The 22,360-nt window shown below is 36.9% G+C and overlaps 2 protein-coding genes across 24 annotated transcripts in view; one reads left to right on the forward strand and one right to left on the reverse strand.

Annotated features, from left to right (window-relative positions):
• Positions 1–196, reverse strand: part of LOC106871107 (mitochondrial inner membrane m-AAA protease component paraplegin) — a 64,725-nt gene extending 64,529 nt beyond the window's left edge. Inside the window, exon 1 of the mRNA XM_089347659.1 lies at positions 1–196. This exon is cut by the window's left edge and continues 237 nt beyond it. Coding sequence (XP_089203785.1) covers positions 1–69 — 69 coding nt within the window. The 5' untranslated portion in view covers positions 70–196.
• Positions 197–396: 200 nt separating this feature from the next.
• The window catches only part of LOC106871111 (uncharacterized), an 86,262-nt gene continuing 64,298 nt past the window's right edge, over positions 397–22,360 (forward strand). For 6 of the 23 annotated variants that reach the window (XM_014917414.3, XM_089347635.1, XM_014917413.3 and 3 more), the window contains exon 1: positions 636–859. The gene's annotated coding sequence lies outside the window, so the exon portion shown is untranslated. Of the gene's footprint in view, positions 542–635; positions 938–22,360 lie in introns of those variants that run through there. The other 17 variants (XM_089347582.1, XM_014917415.3, XM_089347629.1 and 14 more) reach the window with 8 other exon arrangements.

Below are 22,360 nucleotides of genomic sequence, written 5' to 3' on the forward strand. Positions count from 1 at the left end.
TAATCGATAATGCGATAAGAGTCGTTTATGAGTTACTCTTCGAAAATATTGAAATTTATCCATAATCATCGGTTATATGATATCCTTGTACGATAGGTGAAATTTTGTTATTTCCAACAAAATTCGAAGCCCGACGAATAATGTACTGCGTAGCGTGATCAGGAAGGATTAGTCAAACTGAAGTGAATACCATAGTGTTAGTAAAATAAGTGTCAATACTTGAAGTTAGTTATTATTAGAAATGCATATTATTTTTATTATTTTTATTCGAAAATTAAAAGTTTGTGTTGCAAAAAAATTTAAAATAATTCAAAAATAAAAATTTTAAACCAATTCTCTTTTGTACGGGATCAGTAGCCTACTCAAAAAGCGTCCAATCATGGCGCACGTTACAAAATTATGAAGGCAAATTGTATCACATGAACAATTGTAGCCAATAGAAAATACGGTTTTCCCCGCGTAAAGTCAAAGCATCTCGTCCTCTGAAGGTGAGTGCTAGAAAATAAATTTCGTACTTTTCAGAAACATGTTACCAATTAAGGTAGTAAACACATAACTAAATTTCTGAATTCTTATTTAAAATTTTATCGGTAATTATTGTCCCTCTAACGTCAGTAAAAATCTTTTGGTTCAGCAATGCTCCTCTATCTCTGTGTTCCATCCACCAGTACGGGATAATTGGTGAAGTATGAAAATACTCTTTGTTTTTATTTTTCTACCGGAAACTATATAAATATGTCGCATCGGTTATTCTAAAGGTTTCTGCAAAAGTAGACTTAGAAGTAAAATGTAAGGAAAACAGTCTGAACAAATCCCTAGAAGATCATCATGTGGTAGTCGAAGGTTTGATATCTATTGTGTAAGTGTGTTGCTTAAGATGACGCTTTACATCTCATTTAGAGAATTCGTGAATCCATGTCTGCATTGCTCCATATAGGTGATATTTCTATATATATTTAATGAAATAATGCAATAGGTACTTTAATGTTATCTTCTAAGATCATAATAAGTTTATTCAATATAGAGTCACTGTTTAAATCTCCAATCGAACTTGCATTGTCATGTGGGTGGGTGTCTACCAGCAACGCTGATGTGCCCATGCTGTTTTTATGAGGTGGAAATTAATATTTACTATTTGTACTCTCATCACAGCTTAAAACAAATTAGGTGGCAGATAAAAATCCTGCCTATATATTATATTCCTTTTGGACATATGCCACACACGCTGAGTCTTTATACCAATATATCCCTCCCCCCTCCTTTTTAAATCTGCTCTAGTGGGGGTAAAAAATCCTGCAAAGCTAATCTTTTTGTATGCTTTTGAGCAACATCATCTTGTTATTGGGTTATTTTGATCGTTATTCTATGTATGTATATGTATATATATATCTATATGTATCTACATAGGTCTTTAAGTTTCAAATTGATAATATCTACATTTGGTAAATATCTATTTTAAAGTGCCCACTTTTCACAAGATCCATACATGCCGCAATTAGTTTTGTGTTTTAACACAGTGTCTGTAAATAATATCTTGCAACGTTCAACATGCTTCACTTGCTAACATTATAAGCGTTTAGAATACACATAAAACTCGATTTTAAAAAAATAGCAATAATGTATTTCTTGTATCACTGTTGACTTTCTTTTCGCAACTTTTTAATACCAGTTACTACCATGCGATTTTTTTTCTCTTAAGCAAATAATATAGAAAATGCTGATTGATAGATTTCGTTTCAAGCAACGTTATTTTGTGTAGTGGATATATGTGTTATACGTAAATACTAATATATGTAAATAATTTAAATGAGAATTACCTATATAAACCAATAATTCATGTCAAATTTTATATATGCGTTTATAAGTGTTTATTGCGAAAACGTATGTGTGAGATAGATATATGGATGTGGGGAATGAACAGGAAATATTATTTGACATATATGCCGTATATATTGTTGCATTATTTATATATATAATAATACAATCCATTATATGTAATTATAATATGCAATATGTGTTTCATATAAAGTGTATATATATATTTATATAAATATATGTATATTTAAATATCTCTTTCTCCCCCCCCTCTTCTCCTCTTTGTCGATGTATCTCTATATATCTACATTACTCAATCCTTCATATTATACGCTATTAAGAAATATACATTTATATTATTTATATTTCGTAGCTTCTGATATATATATATATATATATATATATATACACACAATCGAATTGTACGACAGCAAATATATTGTGTAAATTCTTTTCTCTCTCTCTGTACATACGTGTAGAGGTAACTATGAACATATATATATATATATATATATTAAGATATATGTATACATATCTTTATATATACGTATACAAATATTTATAAATAACTATAAAAATACAGGAGTAAATATGTTTGTAAAAGCATGTATTTTTGTATGTATATCTGTCTTTCTATCCATCTGTACGCATTATAGAAAAAAAAACGTACAAAGACTTCTAAATGTAGCGAAAAATGTGAAGGATTTTGCATACATTGGTATAAATACACATATAAATACACATGAATGCATAAATACATTAATAAAATAAATATATAAATGTGAAAATGTAAATATATAACGAGTCATGTGTATGTATTTTTAAGTATTTATGTGTATATGCACATATCTCTGTATAGCTATGAAATATATATATATATATATATATATATATATATATATATATATATATATATATAACTGAATATACAAAAAATATATTTATAAGTATGTATGAATATATAAAATATATTTTTTTATGAATATATAAAATATATATATATAAGTATATATGAATATAAAAGATATATATATATAAGTATAAATGAATACATAAAAATATAAGTATGTGTGTGTGTGTGCAGGGGTTCTTTGCCTTGCCAATTGCATGGAAACCTCCCTGATATTGGTGATGTGAAAAAAAAAAGCACTTAGTAGATGATGTAAAGTGGCTGGCATTAGGAAAAGCATATAACTGCAGAGACCATGCTGGAGCAGAATGCAGTCCTTGATCGTTTTGGACACTGTCAAAATGTCCTACCCATGCCAGCATGGAACATATATATATAAGTATAGATATATATGTGTGTGTGTGTGTATGTATCACTGTATCAACTGGTCAGTTGTATGTTGAGATACACTGCTGGTTGCAATGCATTTCCTCTCATTGTAGCTTTCAAATGATGTCACTCTGTTGGCTAGGCAACCATGCTTGTGGCATGTACCTGGTTGAGACCATGACATTCACCATAAAATGGGTGCCAGTTTGTTGCTGGGTAACACATTTCTTGTTGAGTGAACTGGAGCAACATAAAATGAAGTGTTTTGCTCAAGAACACTTCATTATGTGAGTCTGAGTGCAACAGTCTCATCTCTAGGCATTCACATACATATGTATATTGTATATTAATAATTGGCTGAAGTTACAGAGTCAGTCAAGGACCGAAAGTATCTTGCATTGGCACTTACAAATGCCAGTGTCTGAAAGTCTCAGCCCTTGAGCCACTCTATAATTTCTGTGTTTTCCTGTTTACATCTCCAAACCTGTATACATATGTATTTATATATATTTGTATAAATGTGTGTGGCAAGCTTCCAGGTTAGTCGAAGGAAGGAATAATGTGCCCTATCCATAAAGGAGGTAACAAAGCAAGTGCCAAAAACTATAGCCTAGCTCTCTAACTTCACATATCAGCAAAGTCGTGGAATAAAGTCGGAAGGCAACTGATGACATTCCTTGAAGAAAATGACTTGCCGATTGACACCCAGCATGCTTTCCAATCGGGAAGAAACTGCCTGGCACAGCTCTTGCAGCACTGCAATTGGGTGTTGAAACAGTTGCGCAATCACTCAAATGTGGATGTGATATACATTGACTTTACGAAAGCCTGAGATAAAGGTGATCAGGAGATAATATGTCAAAAACCGCATGATCTTGGCATAGTTGGAAAAGTAAGAGAGTGGTTACATGAATTTCTAAATGGTAGAAGTCAAACGAAAGTAACCACTTTCAAGGGAAGTAAAATAATGAATGGTGTCTTGGGGGGGGGGGCACATCTGTTCATAGTGGCCCCTCTCAGATATCTTTTCGTCCATACAAAGAGCCATCCTCATAAGCTACGTAGACAATACAAAAGTCTCCTAAGTTATACAGAACCCTGAAAAAGCCAAGCACCTGCAACAAAAGTTGGATGCTTTATACAAGTGGGCTGAAGACAATAACCTGCAGTTTAATGCTGCAAAGTTCTAAGTCAGCAGACATAACTAAATGTGATAGGAGGGATTGTAGCCCAAGAATCACAATCAGTGTGTGACCTGAGTTTTTACATAAGTAATGATACATCTTTCCTTCCATGTTCATATTCTAAAGTTAGCAATAAAACAGAGGCGACTAGCTAGATAGATTGTTAGTACAATCAGAACAAGAGAACCAGAAACCCCTGGAGGACATTTGTCCTAAGCCATTTCGGCTGTTGCTCTCAGCTATCATTGCCACATAGTATAACATTAACAGCAGAACTCAAAGCAATCCAACAAAGTTGGTAGTATCAATGCAGCAGATTAGCTACTGGGAAAGAATGAAATGGTTAAGACTCTACTCCTGGAACAAAGGCAGGAAAGATATGCTGTAATATACATCTGGAAGATCCTACAAGGACTTGTCCCAAGCTCTGGCATTGTAGTACCAAAGATTCCACTCTTGCCAGCAAAATACAGGATCAGATACTGCAGTAGCTTGGGATTCGAAGGCTCTAAAGTTGAATCCAAGTACTTGAGAGACTAGCATACAGTGGATGTAGATGGCATCAAAACAAACTGGATCTCCTACAGTCCCAAAGAGTCCCAGATGAATCAGTTTCGCAGTAGGAAACACAAATGAGAGCAGCAACATCAAACTCCCTTGTTCACCAAATGCCGACCAATTGGCAGCAGTGCCTAAGCATGGCCATGACTCTCAAGCTGTTACTAGTGCGAGAGTAAAACAATGTATGCATAGATATTTGTATATGCAGATTTTTTGCTTTTTTCATATATGTGTATATCATGTGTGCCCCTGCACATATGTGTGTGTGTGTGTGTGTGTGTGTATGTATATATACATGTGTGTATATGTATGTATATGTGTATGTGTAATATATATATTTGTGTGTGTGTGTGTGTGTGTATATGTAGGTATGTATATGTTTTTGTATGCATGTGTGTGTATATATAATAAATACACACACACACCATCATCATCATCATCATCGTTTAACGTCCGCTTTCCATGCTAGCATGGGTTGGACGATTTGACTGAGGACTGGTGAAACCGGATGGCAACACCAGGCTCCAGTCTGATTTGGCAGAGTTTCTACAGCTGGATGCCCTTCCTAACGCCAACCACTCAGAGAGTGTAGTGGGTGCTTTTACGTGTCACCCGCACGAAAACGGCCACGCTCGAAATGGTGTCTTTTATGTGCCACCCGCACAAGCCAGTCCAGGGGCACTGGCAACATTTATATGTATACACACTTCAGGAATGGAAAAATCTGTATGAATATTTTAATTCAGTGTTATAACCATTTGATAAATCATCGAAAGACGTATTTATATTTACAGAGGTACTGATACAAGTTAAATATTTCTACAGGTTTTTCCTTGCCTGAAGTGTATATACAATTTTTTGATGGACTCTGTATATATGTATGTATGTACACAGTTAAGAAATTATAATGACAAAAGGAAAAAACAATTTTGTTCAAAGCTCTGGTGAAGCTATAGGACTATTCATGCATTCAACTATGATAGCATTGCATCTTGTAGCAGAAACTGCTCTAAGCTAATGGAGTTCATAACATACTTATTTATTCCTTTGTCATCCCAATTGCTTATCATCAATCCATAAGCGACTGATGGTTCATACTGAAGCATATGTATCGCGTGTGCTTACACCAGGTTATTAGTGTCACTATGCCTAAGTGAAATAATAAAATATGTACATATATAAATATATGAATTATATATGTGTGTATTTGTATATACATGTATCATCATAAATATGTATATATACAGTTGTTATATTGGGAGTATATAGTATATGTATATGTGTTTGTACATGTATGTATATATATGCAAACACATGTATGTATATATACATAGGTGTGTATATAGATATACATATGTAAGCATATATATGTGTGTGTGTATATATATACATATGTACGCATATATATACACTTATATATACACATATATATACATATGTGTGTATGCCTATATGTGTATGCCTATATGTGTATGCATATATATATATGTGTATGCATATATATATATATATATATATATATGTATGCATGTATATGCATATGTATGTATGTATATGCATATGTATATATATATATATTCATGTGTATATATGTATCATCATTATCATCGTTTAGCGTCCGCTTTCCATGCTAGCATAGGTGGGACGATTTGACTGAGGATTGGTGAACCAGGTGGCTACACCAGGCTCCAATCTGATTTGGCAGAGTTTCTACAACTGGATGCCCTTCCTAACACCAACCACTCTGAGAGTGTATATATATATATATATATATATATATATGTATATATATATATATATATGTATATACATATATGTGTATGTATATACATATATGTGTATGTATATACATGTGTATGTGTATGTATATACATGTGTATGTATATACATATATGTGTATGTATATACATATATGTGTATGTATATACATATATGTGTATGTATATACATATGTGTGTGTATATACATATATGTGTATATATATATATATGTGTATATATATATATATGTGTATATATATATATATATATATGTGTATATATGTATATATATGTGTATATATGTATATATATGTGTATATATATATATATATGTGTATATATATATATATATGTGTATATGTATATATATAGATGTATATGTATATACATAAAGCAATTACGAGTATGAAGACCGGGAAAGCCCCCGGCCCATCAGGAATCACTGCAGGGATGCTCAAAATATCTGGCAGTGTTGGCTATAGCCTAGTCACCCGTATTACGAACCAGGTGATACACGAAGGAGTCATACCCAATGACTGGTGTAGCAGCATCATAGTCAACTGCTACAAAGGTAAAGGGGACGCTTTAGATACAAATAATTACAGAGGCATCAAGCTGTTAGATCAGGTTATGAAAGTTACAGAGAGGGTCATAGCCCAACTAATTAGGGAGCGAATCAATTTAGATGAGATGCTGTTTGGGTTCGTGCCAGGTAAAAGCACTACTGATGCCTTATTTCTAGTGAGACAGTTGCAGGAGAAATACCTAGCTAAGGATAAACCTCTGTACCTGGCTTTCGTTGACATGGAGAAAGCCTTTGACAGGGTCCCCCGATCCCTTATCTGGTGGTCAATGAGGAAACTTGGGATAGAAGAATGGTTAGTGAGAGCTGTGCGAGCCATGTACAGAGATGCTGCCAGTAAGGTGAGGGTTGGAAATGAGTACAGCAATGAATTCCGGGTAGAGGTAGGGGTCCACCAAGGTTCCGTCCTCAGCCCCCTATTATTTACCATAGTCCTCCAGGCAATCACAGAGGAGTTCAAGACAGGTTGCCCCTGGGAGCTCCTCTATGCTGATGACCTTGCCCTAATTGCGGAGTCACTATCAGAACTAGAGGAGAAGTTTCAGGTGTGGAAGCAAGGTCTAGAATTGAAGGGCCTTAGAGTCAACCTAGCTAAAACCAAAATCCTAATAAGTAGGAAGGTAGATAAAACACAAACCCCTTCAGGTAGATGGCCCTGCTCAGTATGTAGAAAAGGAGTAGGTAGTAACTCTATAAGATGTACCCGGTGCAAGCTATGGACACATAAGAGGTGCAGCAACATCAAAGGCAGGTTAACTAGCAAGTTAGTTTTTGTTTGTGGCAGATGTTCAGGTGCAATAAAGACTGCAAACAAACAGGAAACAACTTCTATCTCATTCCAGGGTGAAAAACTAGAGGTAGTCGATAGCTTCCGCTATCTGGGCGACCAAGTTAGTAGTGGGGGTGGGTGCGCTGAAAGTGTAGCTGCTAGAATAAGAATAGCCTGGGCAAAGTTTAGAGTGCTCTTACCCCTGCTGGCGACAAAGGGACTCTCACTCAGAGTAAAAGGCAGACTGTATGACGCATGCGTACGAACAACCATGCTACATGGCAGTGAAACATGGGCTGTAACTGCTGAGGACATACGTAAGCTCACAAGGAATGAAGCCAGTATGGTCCGTTGGATGTGTAATGTCAATGTGAATACCCGTCAGAGTGTAAGTATCTTGAGAGAAAAGCTGAACATTAGAAGCATCAGTTGTGGTGTGCAAGAGAGACGATTGCGCTGGTATGGACATGTGGTGAGAATGGATGAGGATAGCTGCGTGAAAAAGTGCCACACCCTAACAGTTGAGGGAACCCGTGGAAGAGGTAGGCTCAGGAAGACCTGGGCTGAGGTGGTGAGGCAAGACCTTCGTACATTGGGCCTCACCGAGGCGATGACTACTGACCGAGACCTTTAGAAATGTGCTGTGTGTGAGAAGACCCGGCAAGCCAAGTAAGATCGTTGCCAGTGCCCCTGGACTGGTTCTTGTGCGGGTGGCACATGAGATGCACCATTTTGAGCGTGGCCGTTGCCAGTACCGCTTGACTGGCTCCCGTAGGATTTTCGAGCGAGATCGTTGCCAGTGCCCCTGGACTGGCTTGTGCGGGTGGCACATAAAAGACACCATTTCGAGCGTGGCCGTTTTCATGCGGGTGACACGTAAAAGCACCCACTACACTCGCTGAGTGGTTGGCGTTAGGAAGGGCATCCAGCTGTAGAAACTCTGCCAAATTAGACTGGAGCCTGATGTTGCCATCCGGTTTCACCAGTCCTCAGTCAGATCGTCCAACCCATGCTAGCTTGGAAAGCGGACGTTAAACGATGATGATGATGATGATATATATATATGTCATCATCATCATCATCGGTATATGTATCTATATATATACTTGTATGTATATATTCCTATATAAATATACATGTATGTATATGTCCCTATATATATACATGTATGTATATGTATCTATATATGTATATATGCATGTATGTCTATGTATATTTGTGCATGTATGTATATACATGCGTGTATGTATATACACGCATGTATATACATGCATGTATGTATATACACACATGTATGTATATACATGCATGTATGTATATACATGCATGTATGTATATACATGCATGTATGTATATACATGCATGTATGTATATACATGCATGTATGTATATACATGCATGTATGTATATACATGCATGTATGTATATACACGCATGTATGTATATATATATATGCATGTATCCCCGATATATATACGTGTTTATATATATTTAAGTGTATGTATATATATATACACACACACACACACACACACACACACACACACACACACACACGTGTAGTGGGAGAATTCACGTAAAAACAAGACAACAAACAGATGTATTAGTTTAACGCTTGGGAAGTGAAAAAGTCTTTAACTTTTCAAGCCTACTCTCTTCCATAGAAAGGAACAAAGAAAGAAAGGAGAGAAAACAAAGAATGTGTAGTGGCTAGCGATCTTTCATGGCAAAGGTACATATATGTGTGTGTGTGTGTGTGTGTGTATTTATGTGTATATATATATATGTATCTGTATGTATATATATACGTATATGTATGTATATATATACGTATATGTATGTATATATATACGTATATGTATGTATATATACCTATATGTATGTATATATATACATATATGTATGTATATATATATATATGCGTATATGTATGTATATATATATGCGTATATGTATGTATATATGTATATATATATATACGTATATCTATGAATATATATACGTATATCTATGAATATATATATACGTATATCTATGAATATATATATATACGTATATCTATGAATATATATATACGTATATCTATGAATATATATATACGTATATCTATGAATATATATATACGTATATCTATGAATATATACATACGTATATCTATGAATATATATATACGTATATCTATGAATATATATATACGTATATCTATGTATATATATTATGTATATCATGTATATATATATACATATATATGTGTATATATATATATGTATATATATATGTATATGTATATATATGTATGTGTATATGTATATATATGTATATGTATATATATGTATGTGTATATGTATATATATGTATGTGTATATGTATATATATGTATGTGTATATGTATATATATGTATGTGTATATGTATATATATGTATGTGTATATGTATATATATGTATATGTATATATATGTATATGTATATGTATATATATGTATATGTATATATATGTATATGTATATGTATATATATGTATATGTATATATATGTATATGTATATATATGTATATGTATATATATGTATATGTATATATATGTAAATGTATATATATGTATATGTGTATATGTATGTATATGTATATATATATATACGTATGTATATATATACGTATATGTATATATATATACGTATGTATATATATACGTATATGTATATATATATATATACGTATATGTATATATATATATATACGTATATGTATATATATATACGTATATGTATATATATATATACGTATGTATATATATATATATATATATATATATATATATGTATATATATATATACGTATGTATATATATACGTATATGTATATATATATATATATACACGAGTGTGTATATGTATATATATACGTGTATGTGCATACATATGTATGTATATATATATATGTAGGTATATAGATATGAATATATACATGTGCGTGTATGTGTAAATATATATATATACTTCCGGTGCAAATAGTTTTGTTAGTGGTGTCGAGTACTACAATTTTGTAAAATAATAATTGTATTTTTTTATAAGCTTATAGCGATCACCATGCAAATAACAAAGGAAAATAGTCTAAGAATGGAGCATATAAGCCTTCTACCAAAAAAAAGTAAGCTTTCCCGTACATGTTGGATAAGCCTACTTTTTTCTGACAAGAGTTTATGCCCTATTATTTGACTATTTCCCATCGTCATTTGCACGGTGATCATTATAAGTCTTAAGCTTATTAAAACAAATAAAATTATTATTTATAGAATCGTAAAACTTGATGCTGCTTAACAAAACCATTCACAATGAAAGCACATAAAGTTTGTTTACAAAATCAACTATGAACTGATATAGTTCTTAAATTTGACAGAAAGGAGCAGGCTGGTTCGCTGGTGTAATCGGTAACACACTCAGTTGCGTTAACAAAGTGACGTGGGTTTGCATCCCGCACGAACGGGAAAGCCTACTTTTTTCTGTCAAGGGCTTATATACCCCATTATTAGACTATTTTCCTTAGTCATTTGCACGGTGATCACTATAAGCTTTAAGCTTATAAAAAAATACAATTATATATATATATATATATATATTGGGTTATCAACTAAGTTCCTACCATTTAAAAAAAAATTTTAATGCTTTAAAAGGTTTAATAAAAAAAACAATAACTAATTAATCAATAATATATTCACCCTTGTTGTTTATAACTTCTTCCCAGCATTCAACAAGATTTTCAATACCTCCTTGGTAGAAATCACCTGATTTCATCTCAAAAATTTGACCCAACCAAGCTCTCAATTCTGCATCATTATTGAACGAAACTCCCCGTATAGCATTTGAAAGAGATCGAAAGAGGTGGAAATCTGTTGGTGCCAAATCAGGAGAGTACGGCGGGTGTGGCAGCACTTCCCAGCCATGCGTTTGAATGGCTTCCTTAGTCATATTGGCAATATGAGGGCGGCCGTTGTCGTGCAGCAGAACTACTCCATGCTGACGATTAGGTCTTTTCTCTTGAATAGCCGAGTTAAGTCGTTCCATCTGTTGAACATAGAGTTCTGCATTGTCCGTTTAGTTACGTTCAAGCAATTCGTAATGGATAATCCCTTCCCAGTCCCATATACGCACAACGTTTTACGTGGATGAAGATCTTGTTTCACGTGCGGTGTCACTTGTTTACCGGGGCTAAGCCATTCCTTACGCTGCTTACTATTGATGTACAGGCACCATTTTTCGTCGCCAGTAACGATTCGGTAAAGAAATCGTTCCTTGTGTCCATGAGTTGAGTGGTGACGAGGAAGCAATCCAGCGGAGATTGTGGCTCATTGATTTTTGTTGTTTTCACTTAAAGCGTGCGGAACCCCATGCTCCATACTTCTGAACCTTTCCCATCGTGCGAAGATGCTTCTCTATAGCAGTGTGGGAGCATTGCATTTTCTTTGCAAGTTCCCTTGCTGTTTGACGAGAATTTTCGTGCAACAGTTGGTTTAATCGCTCTTCATCGAACTCAACTGGACGGCCAGAACGAGGTTCGTCTTTGAGGTCAAAATTTCCATTTTTGAACTTGGCATACCAATCACGAACGGGCACACTCTTTATACACAGCACAAATGTCGCGAGCAACTTTTGCAGCCTCAGAACCTTGATTTAAAGCAAAAAGAAAGAGGTGTCGTAAATGCTCGTTCTTCTTAACTTAACATTCCATTTTAAAGGTCTGAAAATGAACAACAATTAACTAAAATTTACAAGTAAAAAAAACAAAATAGATTCCAAAATTATTCAAAAATAGAATTCTTGAAAAAAATAGATTCCAAAATTTAAAAACGCAATAAATTCCAAAATTTATAAAAACAGCGGGAACTTAGTTGCCAACATCAATATATACAAGTATGTGTGTGTGTGTGTGTATATATATATATATATACACACACACACACATACATACAAATATGTATGTGTGCATGTATACATATACATGTATGTATATACATGTGTGTGTGTGTATATATATATATATATATATATATATACACGTATGTGTGTCATATCATTTGATGTCTGTTGTCCATGGAGGCATTAAATGATGTTGACAATGACACACATACATGCATTTATATATATATACATGTGTGTGTGTGTCATCATCATCATCATCCTCGTTTAACGTCCACCTTCCATGCATTAAATGACGACAATGATGATGTATGTATGTATACATGTGTATGTATACATGTATGTATATATATACATATATGTATATGCATATATATATAAATGTGTATATATATGCATTATGTATTTATGTGTATATATGCATGTATGTATTTGTGTGTGTGTGTGTGTGTATATATATATATATATATATATATATATATACACACACACACACACACACACACACACTCATGCATATTGTTTTTCATATTGTCTGTTACCATTAATAGCCAATGAGAATGCATCGTAGCTCTTTGCTCCAACATTCAAAACTCTGAATCCTATAATGACAACTTTTTACTGTTTGTTCTAAATTATAACATATATAAATAATCCGCTATTTCTCTAATATCGAGGTCTTATTCTTTTGTTGTTACTTATTATATGTGTATATATATATATATATGTATGTGTGTGTGTGTGTATATATATATATATATATATTTATACACATGTATGTAAATAATATTATTACGTTGTGTGTGTCAGTGTTATACACTGAGGGGAAAGCCACTAAGTGGTTTTCCATCATGCTAGAAGTGGGAGTTAAATCCCAAACCTCCAAAAAGCTATTCTTATTTTAGCATGTTGAATGGAGGCAGACAGGACAATTTGAGAGAATTCAAAAATGATTAGTCATTCCCGTACTTCGAAGTTTCACCCTTAATGATTAAATACATTAATTAATTAATCAATCAATGTATTAATCCATCTATGGCTTATCAACGAGAATTGCTATTGATATATAAATACAAATACTCAAATACATACAAGTAAAAGGATAAAAGCATACGCTTGCAAGAGGACCCAAAATTGTTGACCATACAGGGCACCCAGTCTGCAGGCTCGTCATGGCTGACGTAACAGTCATTCCACATTGATCCAAGGGACATGATGAACACTGGACTTGCTGGAAAAGCTAGTCACACAGTCCTGCATGAAGTTCAGTCCACCAAAGTCTTGGTACTGTGTATCCTCAAAGAAAGGCTGATAAATGACAACTCCAGTATTTGTTATAACCTTACTTGAAAATATGTTTTCATCCAGCATGGCATCACGACCAAACTGCAGAGGCCATTTTTACTTTATGATTTGGCCATGATTTGGGTGGAGGCAGTGAAAAGGCCATACAGAGAATTCGTGTAAAGGTGGCTGGGCATCCCTCCAATTTCCTGTACAGCAAGACATCTATTAGCCCCACATACCAGTTTCATTAGTGGTTGAGTTATTCAAAGCCAGCAAAGCAAGAACAATCAAGGGTCTGGCATGCCGTCAGGACCATGAAGTGCAGCAGAAAGCGGAAGCTCCGAATGAAGATGGCTAGGGCATCTACAGTGCTAACTACAATGCCAAGAGGTGGGAAAACACTAATACCAGTATTAAGAGTGAGCTCATAGGGAAGAGGCTCTATGATTCAACAGAGGAAGATTGCCATGTAAGGCAGTAGGGCTTGCCCACCAGGAACAATGGATACAGTGGACACTCAGGACCCCACTGCAGTGGAAGGGACTCAGGAATGCTGACCAGGAAAACTTGTCCTTCTTGTCTATTACCAACCCCAAATAACTTTAAAGTATTGAGCTGAGGAGAAAACAGTACAATGCAGTACAAAGCAACTCTTTGCACCCTGGACCACATTTTGACTGGATGTCCTCGGCCACTGGGAGTGGAAACACAACAAGGTTCTTGCAGAAATTGCCTTGTGGATACACATGTAAAAGGTTAAGGCTAACAAACAGCAGCCCCCACCACCCAAGGATATCAGATTCTTTAGGGAAAGTGTTATGGCTCCTGATATGAATGCAACAATAGGGCATTCATTTTCTATTTTGCATCCAGCCTCAACTGGGAGATGCAAGTGGACCTGAAGGACAGATTCATCTTCCCAGAGACAGTAGTAATAATATCTCTCTCCAGGAGTTCAAAAACTATCTTCATAGTTGAATTTAGAGTACCCTGTGAGGACAGACTTGATAATTCTCACCAACTAAGTGTAAAGACTGCCTTCGATCATGCCTGACCATGGAATTGTACTAGAAAGTTTCCGAGGTACAAGTCTGAGCAAGGTTGTTTATGGAAGACCAGTAATCGCCCATGCATACCATCCTCCCCTCTCCATGCCACTGATGTTACCCAAGGGAAGGGCAAAGGGGCCGATACAGCTTGGCACCACTGATGTCACAACTCATTTCTACAGCTGAGTTAACATGGAGCAATGTGAAATAAAGTGACTTCATTAGCTAAAGAAAACCAAATATCAGGACTTGATTGACAAGGAATTTGCTAAGGGCTGGCATGTGGCCTTGTTCCTTATTGAAGTTGGCTGCTATGACTTTCCAGTTAGATCGATGTGCTATTTCTTGCAGTAAATATGTCTGGAACTCAGACAACCAAAGAAAGAGATAGCCCAAGGTGTCTTTGGTTGAAAAAGGTTCATAGATAGAATCCTTCCTCAGGAGAAGACTAATCCAGTCCTCACTGCCCAACTTTGGCAAAGCATACGGGTTAAGGGGCAAAATGCTTGTAACCCTCAGATACCTGCTGACGATACAGAAGGGTTTCTGACATGGTGGTCAATTCAGAAGATCTTGTAATACCTCTGAGTAGTTACTGCAGTTATCACATCAGGATTCTACATTAAGGCATGAAATGATGTTTTCTCAATCCACCAATTGCAAATACATGCATGCATATCTATGTATATATGTGTGTGTGTGTGTGTGTGTGACTGTTTTCCCTTTGTCTTGCTTTTGTTGGTCTATGGTCAGTGGTTCTTAACCATTTTTTTTTCACCTATGGACCCTTTCAGTTCTTATTTTACTTGCATGGACCCTCCTAGCCATTTGGTGTTTAGAAACCTCCTATTAGATGTTTATAATTAAATTTTATTAAGAATTACATTTAAAAAATTAAAATATGTTGCTTATTGCAGAAGTATAACCAATTTGTCGCATATAAATCTTATCAGAAAAATCTTACATGGAAGCCAGTTAAGAACCACTGGTTTATGGTTACGCTTTTAGCATAAGATATGAGAAATATTAATTTTTATATAAAATATGAAAATTTGCAAGTTACATGAAATGAATACCTGAACATTAACAAACTGTTTGGGCACACATTCTTCCAGTCACTTATATGCATGCATAGTCTACTCGTGGTTTTGTTGTTCAAATTTCACTTCATTGGCTGAATATAATTTTCTTTGGAAGAACTGTTCACAATACAAGTTGTTTATTTAGTGCACTGTCCGTATAAGCTCTCCCAACACTCATACATGTGTATAGTCTACTCTTTGTTTGTTGTTCATATTTCAGCTCACTAAGCAAATCCGCTCCCAGCCACTTAGACACATGTGTAGTCTGCTTGCGGTTCATTAATCAATTTTCAGCTCATTATGCGAGTTTAATTTTCTTCAGAAAACCCATTAGTTATTCAGTTTGTTTGTTTAGAAAACCATTCATATATGGGTATCCCACTGTATCCATATCTATCTATATATATGTATGTATGTATGTGCGTATGCATGTATGTATGTCAGTCAGGTTTCTCTTAGTGCTATTGGTAACACACAGCCCAATACATCCTGTTGGCTGATTGTGCTGTCAATAACTAAACTGGCAACCCCACCAAGCCTGTTTCGTAAGGAGAGTGGTTTCCATTGGATCTCTGCAGGATGAAAACCAAAACCTGTTAGAAGCCAGATGATCTCAGTAGAATCAATGGGCATCCAGTTGCTGAGAGCACAAGACCCTAATCTTTGTTTAGGTACTTCTCTAGAAGAAGAAAAACTCTGAAGTAACACCTGTGCCTTTGCATCCAATGATGTAGACTAGTTCTTTTCGGGCAAATGCATACATTAATCAGAGAGTGGGATTGGCCCTGAGCAAGGCCTTTCTTTGCTTTAAAAGGCTTCAAGTACAGGCATTCTGGATTTAAAAACATTTTTTTTTAACATCTCTTTTGTGTGTTGTATACTCTGGCTGACAGTAGCCAAAGAACAAAAAGCAAAATGCTCAATGAAAAATTGAAGGAATGTGTCAGTGTGGGTGGTAGGCTCTGTGAACACCTACTACAAAAGGTGCCCATTGTTGTCACATCTGTGCAAAAGAGTTGAAATCCTTAGCAGGACTGAAAAGCTACATCTGCTGTTCATGTTTAAGAGAACAAACTCAATTGATGGTATTGCTTGAAATCAAGTCGCAGCTATCGTATGTTTGTGGCTTAGTGATTAGAGTATTTGGCTCACTATCATAAGGTTGTGAGTTCAAATTCCGGTGGTGTGTTATGTCCTTGAGCATGTTGCTCCAGTCCACTCAGCTTACAAAAATGAACTGTACCTGTAATTCAAAAGGCCATCCTTGTCATAATCTATGTCATGCTGAATCTCTCTGAGGATTATGTTAAGTGTATGTGTGTCTGTGGAGTGCTCAGCCACGTGCACATTAATTTTACAAGCAGGCTGTTCCATTGATCAGATAACTGGGACTGCCAGTGTTATATGTACACATATATGTATATCTGGGTTGCCAGCAGCCAGAGGCTTGAAATTCATTTACAGAACATACTTCTAGTGGCAAAAATAATGGACTATTTTATTGTTAATAGTCCATTCTTTCTGTTGATGGAACTGCAGGTTGGTGGAATACGCATAGTCTCCCCTGGAGGCAGAGTTTATAATGTGAGTTCCAGGTGAGTTAGGGGTCCTGTCATCAATACTCATTTGATGTGGAGAAAGTTGTTTTGATACTTACAGTGTCTTCAGACGAAGCAGGACAGAAAAGTGGAGTTTTCTTTGTCCCTGCATCTAAAAGAATGCATGTGCTATTCATACCTTCCCTTAAGGTTGTTGGCTGTCATGCCTGCATAGTGTTTTGTGATGTCATTTGCAATGCCCAATACAGGAAACTGATTGTTGCTGTCTGTACTGTGCTGTATCCTGTCTGAGCACACAGGCGTAAAAATAAAGAAAATAACTTGTCATTGTAATTGCATTAATATCATGTTACCCGAGCTGACCATTAGAGGCCTAAGCACCTAGAAGCTGTTTCAAATTTCCCGCAAAATGCCCACTCTGCTTCCTAGCGTCTGATAAGACGGATGTGTCCTACAAACCTATAAAATTAAAAGTCATGTGGAACTAAATCTAACCATTGAAAAACAAAGACCTTGCCCTAATTGCGGAGTCACTATCAGAACTAGAGGAGAAGTTTCAGGTGTGGAAGCAAGGTCTAGAATTGAAGGGCCTTAGAGTCAACCTAGCTAAAACCAAAATCCTAATAAGTAGGAAGGTAGATAAAACACAAACCCCTTCAGGTAGATGGCCCTGCTCAGTATGTAGAAAAGGAGTAGGTAGTAACTCTATAAGATGTATCCGGTGCAAGCTATGGACACATAAGAGGTGCAGCAACATCAAAGGCAGGTTAACTAGCAAGTTAGTTTTTGTTTGTGGCAGATGTTCAGGTGCAATAAAGACTGCAAACAAACAGGAAACAACTTCTATCTCATTCCAGGGTGAAAAACTAGAGGTAGTCGATAGCTTCCGCTATCTGGGCGACCAAGTTAGTAGTGGGGGTGGGTGCGCTGAAAGTGTAGCTGCTAGAATAAGAATAGCCTGGGCAAAGTTTAGAGAGCTCTTACCCCTGCTGGCGACAAAGGGACTCTCACTCAGAGTAAAAGGCAGACTGTATGACGCATGCGTACGAACAACCATGCTACATGGCAGTGAAACATGGGCTGTAACTGCTGAGGACATACGTAAGCTCGCAAGGAATGAAGCCAGTATGCTCCGTTGGATGTGTAATGTCAATGTGAATACCCGTCAGAGTGTAAGTATCTTGAGAGAAAAGCTGAACATTAGAAGCATCAGTTGTGGCGTGCAAGAGAGACGATTGCGCTGGTATGGACATGTGGTGAGAATGGAGGAGGATAGCTGCGTGAAAAAGTGCCACACCCTAACAGTTGAGGGAACCCGTGGAAGAGGTAGGCCCAGGAAGACCTGGGCTGAGGTGGTGAGGCAAGACCTTCGTACATTGGGCCTCACCGAGGCGATGACTACGGACCGAGACCTTTGGAAATGGGCTGTGCGTGAGAAGACCCGGCAAGCCAAGTAAGATCGTTGCCAGTGCCCCTGGACTGGTTCTTGTGCGGGTGGCACATGAGATGCACCATTTTGAGCGTGGCCGTTGCCAGTACCGCCTGACTGGCTCCTGTAGGATTTTCGAGCGAGATCGTTGCCAGTGCCCCTGGACTGGCTTGTGCGGGTGGCACATAAAAGACACCATTTCGAGCGTGGCCGTTTTCGTGCGGGTGACACGTAAAAGCACCCACTACACTCTCTGAGTGGTTGGCGTTAGGAAGGGCATCCAGCTGTAGAAACTCTGCCAAATCAGACTGGAGCCTGGTGTTGCCATCCGGTTTCACCAGTCCTCAGTCAAATCGTCCAACCCATGCTAGCATGGAAAGCGGACGTTAAACGATGATGATGATGATGATGATATATAGATAGATATAGATCTATATAAATATATAAATATATATATATATATGTATATGTATGCATGTAGGTGCTGGTTAAGCTCTGTGGTTAAAGAGTTTTCTCTTTTCAACCATTTAGTTTCAAGTCAAGTCACTTAGACTTAGTGTCTTTTATTGTTGCTCCAGGCTGATCAAAGCCTTGTGTATGAATTTGATTGACATAAGCTGAAAGACAACTGTCAAGCATGCATGTGTGTGTGTATGCATGTATGTATGTATGTATGTCTGTCTACATGTGTGGTATGAATGTGTGTCACTCCTTATCTTCGCAGCATGTAATATTTGTGAACAAGAATCACTGACATGCAAGTGGTGACCTTCATTTTCAATCTTCCATGAAAACTTGTCTGGATATGGGGAAATGTGACCTTGTGTGGAAGTAGGTGATGGTGGTTTGCAATAGGAACAGTATCTAGCTGTAGACAATCCATTTCAATGAATTCTCTCTTCTGCTCATGTGAGCACGGAGAAGTGGGTGTCAAAACTGATGATCCTAATCTATATTCTTCTGTGTATATGATATGTGTATATTCTTGTATGTGTGTGCACAAAGAGATTCATGCATATGTGCATATTCGTGTATATATGCACACACATACAAATATATACCTACACAAACACTTGTATCTTATACATATATAAACATCTGTATTATATATATATATATATATATAATTTTTTTTACTTGTTTTAGTCATTTGACTGCAGCCATGCTAGAACACTGCCTTTTAGTCGCATAAATCGACCCTCGGACTCATTCTTTGTAAGCCCACTACTTATTCTATTGGCCTCTATTTGCTGAACTGTGAAGTTGCGCAGACCTAAACACACCAACATAGGTTGTCAAGCGATGGTGGTGGTTGTGGTGGGGGGGACACAGACGCATAAATACCTACATACGTATATATATATAGATATATGACAGGCTTCTTGCAGTTTCCCTCTACCAAATCCACTTACAAGGCTTTGGACAGCCTAAAGTTATAATAGTAGACACTTGCCCAAGGTGCCACCCAGAACCATGTGGTTGGGAAGCAAGCTTCTTACCACACAGCTACTCCTGTGTCTATATATATATATATATATATATATATAATGTCAATGTGAATACCCGTCAGAGTGTAAGTATCTTGACAGAAAAGCTGAACATTAGAAGCATCAGTTGTGGTGTGCAAGAGAGACGATTGCGCTGGTATGGACATGTGGTGAGAATGGATGAGGATAGCTGCGTGAAAAAGTGCCACACCCTAACAGTTGAGGGAACCCGTGGAAGAGGTAGGCCCAGGAAGACCTGGGCTGAGGTGGTGAGGCAAGACCTTCGTACATTGGGCCTCACCGAGGCGATGACTACTGACCGAGACCTTTGGAAATGTGCTGAGCGTGAGAAGACCCGGCAAGCCAAGTAAGATCGTTGCCAGTGCCCCTGGACTGGCTCTTGTGCGGGTGGCACATGAGATGCACCATTTTGAGCGTGGCCGTTGCCAGTACCGCCTGACTGGCTCCCGTAGGATTTTCAAGTGAGATCGTTGCCAGTGCCCCTGGACTGGCTTGTGCGGGTGGCACATAAAAGACACCATTTCGAGCGTGGCCGTTTTCGTGCGGGTGACACGTAAAAGCACCCACTACACTCTCTGAGTGGTTGGCGTTTGGAAGGGCATTCAGCTGTAGAAACTCTGCCAAATTAGATTGGAGCCTGGTGTTGCCATCCGGTTTTACCAGTCCTCAGTCAAATCGTCCAACCCATGCTAGCATGGAAAGCGGACGTTAAACGACGACGATGATGATGATGATGATGATGATGATGATATCATTATTTTAACATCCACTTTTCCTTGCTTGCATGGGTCACATGGAGTTTATTTGATACAGATTTTCTGTATCTGCACGCCCTCCCAGTCACCAAAACTCACCTGTCTCCGGGCAAGGTAATATTTCTCCATGTCCAGATTTGTCTTTGCAGAATATTGGAAAGGAATGACACTGCTTGTATGACAGTGACACTCATTTACAACTATCAATGCAATGCCAAAATAAGGAGACAGAAAAACACACATCATCATCATCGTCGTTTAACATCCGCTTTCCATGCTAGCATGGGTTGGACCAGGAGGCGATACCAGGCTCCAATCTGATTTGGCAGAGTTTCTACAGCTGGATGCCCTTCCTAACGCCAACCACTCCAAGAGTGTAGTATAAACTATAAACATGTGTAATATAAACTATCCAACCCATGCCAGCATGGAAAACAGACATTAAATGATGATGATATGTATGTGTGCATATATTTATATATATATATATATATCATCACCATCATCATCATCGTTTAACGTCCGCTTTCCATGCTAGCATGGGTTGGACGATTTGACTGAGGACTGGTGAAACCGGATGGCAACACCAGGCTCCAAATACTCTCTTTACTCTTTTACTTGTTTCAGTCATTTGACTGCGGCCATGCTGGAGCACCACCTTTAGTTGAGCAAATCGACCCCAGGACTTATTCTTTTGTAAGCCTAGTACTTATTCTATCGGTTGTCAAGCGATGTTGGGGGGACAAACACAGACAAACAAACATACACACACACACACACATATATATATATATATATATATATATACATATATACGACGGGCTTCT

Source organism: Octopus bimaculoides, chromosome 1 (assembly GCF_046866305.1).
Source record: "Octopus bimaculoides isolate indiv1 chromosome 1, ASM4686630v1, whole genome shotgun sequence".
Taxonomy (NCBI): domain Eukaryota; kingdom Metazoa; phylum Mollusca; class Cephalopoda; order Octopoda; family Octopodidae; genus Octopus; species Octopus bimaculoides.